The 5,453-nt window shown below is 35.0% G+C and overlaps 1 protein-coding gene across 1 annotated transcript in view; it reads left to right on the forward strand.

The window, feature by feature from the left end:
* Positions 1-393: 393 nt before the first annotated feature.
* LOC137657057 (uncharacterized) overlaps positions 394-5,453 on the forward strand; it is a 6,122-nt gene continuing 1,062 nt past the window's right edge. Inside the window, exons 1-2 of the mRNA XM_068391424.1 lie at positions 394-494; positions 4,122-5,453. The exon at positions 4,122-5,453 is cut by the window's right edge and continues 1,062 nt beyond it. Of these exons, the coding sequence (XP_068247525.1) occupies positions 4,252-5,453 (1,202 nt within the window). The 5' untranslated portion in view covers positions 394-494; positions 4,122-4,251. The remainder of the gene's footprint in view (positions 495-4,121) is intronic.

Raw genomic sequence — 5,453 nt, forward strand, 5'->3', positions numbered from 1 at the left:
GATCCAAGGACAAATTGATTAGATTTGGGAGTGATTGGTCAAAAGTCAAGGTAACGAGAAGGAAAAAAAAAAGTATTCTTACTAAATCATGGTCAATTTCTATTTGACTTGCATGAAAGTCGTGGCAACTTGTGCATGAAATATTTTGTGGTGATATATACTGTGTGTATATATATATATATATATATATATATATATATATATATATATATATATATATATATATATATATATATATATATATATGCAAATAAGTAGGCATATATTTGAAATGGACATTGCATTTATATAGGGAATACTAAATCTAACACCTATCTTGGCAGTTCTAACCGAATGAAAATTGGAAATGATTTACTTGAATTTTTTAACTAATAAATTATCCTATCCATTCACAGGTGAATCAAATTATCAACGGGGCTAAGTTGTATAAAAAAGAGCGAAAAAACCACTCCAGTGAATTTCCCATTCAAGAAGGGTTTTCTTCAAATCGAAAGGTATGTTCTTGATTTGTAATCTTAAACGAGTTACTCTATTAGGCAATTAACTACGACTACTTAATTGCTGATATTTCGTGCTCAAGCTTAAAGGGAAGCTGGTTCTTCCACCGAGTAATCTTGAGTAATTTCCTTCTGAAAATCATAAGCTTGTATACAAAAACCTAGACATGGGGACAAGGGAGGGGGAATTGGCAACCAAGCCCAACTGGAGCCGGTTCCAAGCCCTCATAAATAGCGAGATTTGGTGTAAGAAACATATTCCACTGAAAACTAATATGTTAAAGCCTAATAAGCAATGAACCAAAATGTGGAACGATATTGTGCTAGATCGTACTCAGTGGACAAAACGCCACACTGATACTTCGCCCGTGACTCTGTGACTGGACTAGGGTTACTATAGTGTCCTGAGCGAGTGCAACCAAATAAGTTAGGTTAAATGGGTATTAGAGTGTGACAGTTCTGTATTGGGTCCATGGCAAGGAAGGGAAAGGAAGTTGGCTGATCTCCCGAGGAAGATGAAGGTGGATTTTTTTGGTGTTCAGGTAACCATTGATGGAGAGATGATAAAGCAAGGAAACTTGGTGATGGATACAAGTTTTTGGTGGAGTGAATGCACATGGACGAAATGGAGTTGGGGTAGTTCTGTCATGGAAATAGAAGAAAACGGTGACGGAGCTGCATATGAGGAATGAACAAACCGTGATACTGAAGAGGCAGTTATATTATTAGTGCATATGCACCACAAGCTGGTTGGGTGCACAGAAGACACATTTTCAAAATGGCATGGGGACACCTAATTATTTATATGATAAGCGATTTATGCTTTTAGGTAAATAAAAGGACAGCCTTTGAGAGGAAAACAAGGTAGGTAATGAGTGTGGGAGCTTAAGCAAAGGTAAGGTTATATGATGAGGCTTATACACAACTGAGGAGAAAGAAATACCTCAAGAAGGTGCTGAAATTATTATTATTAAATAATTCAAAGTAAATATATACATATATATATATATATATATATATATATATATATATATATATATATATATATATATATATATATATATATATAAGGCAACAGGACGAGACTTGATCCTAGTAGGGACAATATTAGGAGAGGAAGAATTGAAACTCATAAATAGCCTAATATAAAAGATCTTTGATCAAACGATGATACCAGATAAGTGGAGGAAATGGATGGATATTGATACCAATTTCCAAAGGGAAATGTGATGTCCGAGAGTGCAGTAATTATAGAGTTATTACATTCATGTCTTGCCCCTTGAATATATTCAAAAGAATAATCGATGCCACATTAAGAGAGGGAGTATAGTTAGGATGTGAATGCCTTGAATTTGTGAAGAGGTTTGAAATAGAAGGATGTCTATAGTAACGAGAAAGGACAGAATTAGACATAAGTAGATTAGACGGAAAACTAAAGGGGAGACAGTGATGATACGGACACTTACAAAAAAGTAGGAAGGCCATATTATTATTATTATTATTATTATTATTATTATTATTATTATTTTTATTATTATTATTATTATCCTTATTATTTATTGTTATTATTATTATTATTTTTGTTTTCTTTATTATTATTTATTATTATTATTATTATTATTATTATTATTATTATTATTATTGCTAGCTAAGCTACCACCCTAGCTGGAAAAGCAGGATGCTATAAGCCCAAGGGTTCCAACAGAAAAAAATAGCCCAGTGAGGAAAGGAGATAAGGAAATAAACTACGAGACAAGTTATGAACAATTAAAATGAAATATTCTACGAACAGTAACAACATCAACATAAATCTTTTATATATAAACTCTAAAAACTTCATAAAAAAAATTACCAAGAGGAGGAAAAATGATTGAATAGTGGGCTCTATATAGTGTACCCTCCAGCAGGAGAACTCTAACCTAAGAAAGTAGAAGACATGGTATATAAATAATGCTAAAGAGTTGGGGGTATAGGGTAGAAGGAAAGGAGGGAGACCGAAAAAGAGGCCTTCTCTGCGGCCTTTGAGAGGAAAGGGACTTGATGAAGCGGAAGCAAATCCCAGAATGAAAGCGCCTGATCAAAAACAACGACCCCGTATGGAAACGTGACTAAGCTGAGAACAAAAAGATGAGTAAATATGGAAAGCGTTGTTTAACTCCGGCTTGCATATGTTTTTATATCAACGCTAGTCAAGCATTTGTCAAAAGAGATTATGCACTTTACATAATTTCGCAAAACTATAATTCTAAGCTTCCTTACCTAATCATGATAGGTATAGTATAAGTACTTCGAAAAAAAAAAATAACTTTTAGGGGTTTCTATGTTTAAACGCTTTGGAACGACATTAATTCATCAAAAAGAAACTAAGTTATGTTTGCCTAACAATTCCCTCTGTATAGTATATTGCAAGCATAACGGTAAGAAATAATTCGTTCATACGATGCCGTTGCTTCAGTCTGCAAAAAAAAAAAAAAAAAAAAAAAAAAAAAAAAAAAAAAAAACCACACATTTACAACGCAAAGCCCATGAGTATGTACTGTATACTTGTTAAACCGAAATATTGCACGTATATTAATTTTTGCATCATGGAAACTAATTAAACATTCTAGGTCAGAATATAAGTTAATTTTGTCCAACCATATTCCAAATCCGAATTCCTCTGCTCTATCACTGCATTAAGCAAAGTTCTCCTTATTCTTTTGCAGTCATTAAAATATCAAATATAGTATATATCTCATTATTCATTACATCAAGGAAATACATTCATTACAAAACGACGGATATGTTTAATACTCGGAAACTCATTAACGTAGCTCGTGCTCTGGCCGTGGCACGATCCTGGATCACTGACTTGTGGCTGGAAAGGCAAAGTAGACCAGTTCGACTAGAACAGATATGTTGGGGTGAACTGGCAGAATCTTCTTCTCTCCGGAGCTGCTGGGATCCAGGGTCTCCACGTCACACATGTATGATCATTAAGTAATATGGATTGACATCAATCACTCACTGCACGTTCTGATGTCAATCTTATGTATGGATGTATGGAATCCTTTTTCAAGATTGAAAAGCGTTTGCGCTGTTCCAATTTAGAACTAGATGATAATTGGTCCAATGATGATGCTTGACTGATAAACCACATCTGTATGTTGAGGTCCAAAATCATCTAAACAAAAAGGATGAACTCCAAGAAGACATTTTGTTATAAAAGAGGTTTCATTAGGATCATGCTTTCAGTTACATGAAAAAAAATTAATTCTGTAGTTTTAAATTGGAGGTGGCAATAATGGACACTTATAATGGGGTTAAAACAAACAACTACATGATACTGAAAAGGAAATGTTTATGAAAATTCATTTCCATATTGAAGACTTTGAACTACATAACTGAATGATTAAGCTTCTTTTGTCTGTCTTGGCAATGTTTCAAGATGCAGCTATTGTTTTTTTTTTTTTTTTTTTTTATTTAAGGCACTTGATTCTTTTCTAGCCTTTCAGTAGATTATGATTTTATTTTCGATTTTTCTCACTATCATCATTATGAGTAGCAACAGCTCAGATGTAAGTAGTAATAGTAAATGTTTGTCTTCAGATACTTACCGTAAGTCATCCCTTATTTTTCTTCCAGATAAACCCTCAGTAGGTAACCATTTTGAGTTATCAGGATTTTGAGTGTGTTTGATCTCAGGACTCCTATTCCACAGTACCAGGCTACTTTCTTCACGTCTAGTTATCAGATTTCACTCTTATTCTGGAAAATGGACAGTCCTCATATCATTATGCTTCCTTTGGATGGTCCAATTAGTTTAGACAAGACTGTGGATCAGGTGTTGATGGAAAACCCAGATCAACCTATAGTCATAGCACCTTTGGAGGACCCGCTTGATAAATTCCAACACACTGGCCCTAGTATTACCTTATCTACGCAACAGTATGACGTTAAACATGAGGATCTAACTCGACAAGCATATATACCAGCCAGATTTCGTCAAGCTATGGTGACTTGTCCAGAAATACAAATAACTCATGTAGGTAAAATTGGTAAAAGAAAGCTCACAAGCTCTGAAAGATATACACCATACACCAAGAAAAGAAACACTGGTTATCAGAGTTGCAAGCCACTCAAGTCTTTGAGTGACAACTGTATGAAGTTCCCTAAGAACCTTTCAAGAAATGTTTATGCCTCAAGGGATTTACAGCAAAGGCCATCGACATCTGCAATAACTTTAGACGCCACCCGAAACGAAAAAAAGCAGCCTTGTATCCCCGCAAAATCAGCGCCTTCTCAAACTCTGATGTCCTCTGCAAAAGTGCAAAGATTTCATGAATCCGGATTTGTTGGTACAGAGAAAAGTTATAAAAGAAATAAACCATTTACTGAGAAAGGAGAGTCCAGTGCTGTGACTTTCAAGTATTCCAAGCCTTCTCTTGATGTTTCCAGAAATATTTCTGCAACTAAGAAAATACAGAAATTACAATCAACTTCTGCAATAACTTTCAAAGCCACCCAAGCATCAAAGGGACAGCTCAAGGCCCTAACAAAATCTTCTATAAGTAAACTGCTCACCAGCAAAAACAAGAAGGAATCAAAAACATACACAGAGGTCTCCTCACATACAACCAACGCTGAAAACCTTAACACAGAACTAGTGACTCCTCCAAACGTCATAAGAAATTTATACTCTCCCAAAGAAATAAAAGACCAGCCAATAACTCCGTCATTTTTCCCAGATTTATTTAACCTCCTGCAATCAAGTGAACAGCCAACATCTTCAGATATGATCACGAATTCATTTATCCCTCACACAACACAAAATCAGCACACTTCTTTTCATTCTGTTGCCAAAGATGTAAACTTGAATTCGGCACGTCAGGGTTCCCTTGCATCTTCCGTTGGTACCAGCAGTAATTTGATAGATCTTACACAACCAGAGAATCAAGCACCATCTACGTCCTTTAG

This window comes from Palaemon carinicauda, chromosome 18 (assembly GCF_036898095.1).
Source record: "Palaemon carinicauda isolate YSFRI2023 chromosome 18, ASM3689809v2, whole genome shotgun sequence".
Classification (NCBI taxonomy): Eukaryota; Metazoa; Arthropoda; class Malacostraca; order Decapoda; family Palaemonidae; genus Palaemon; species Palaemon carinicauda.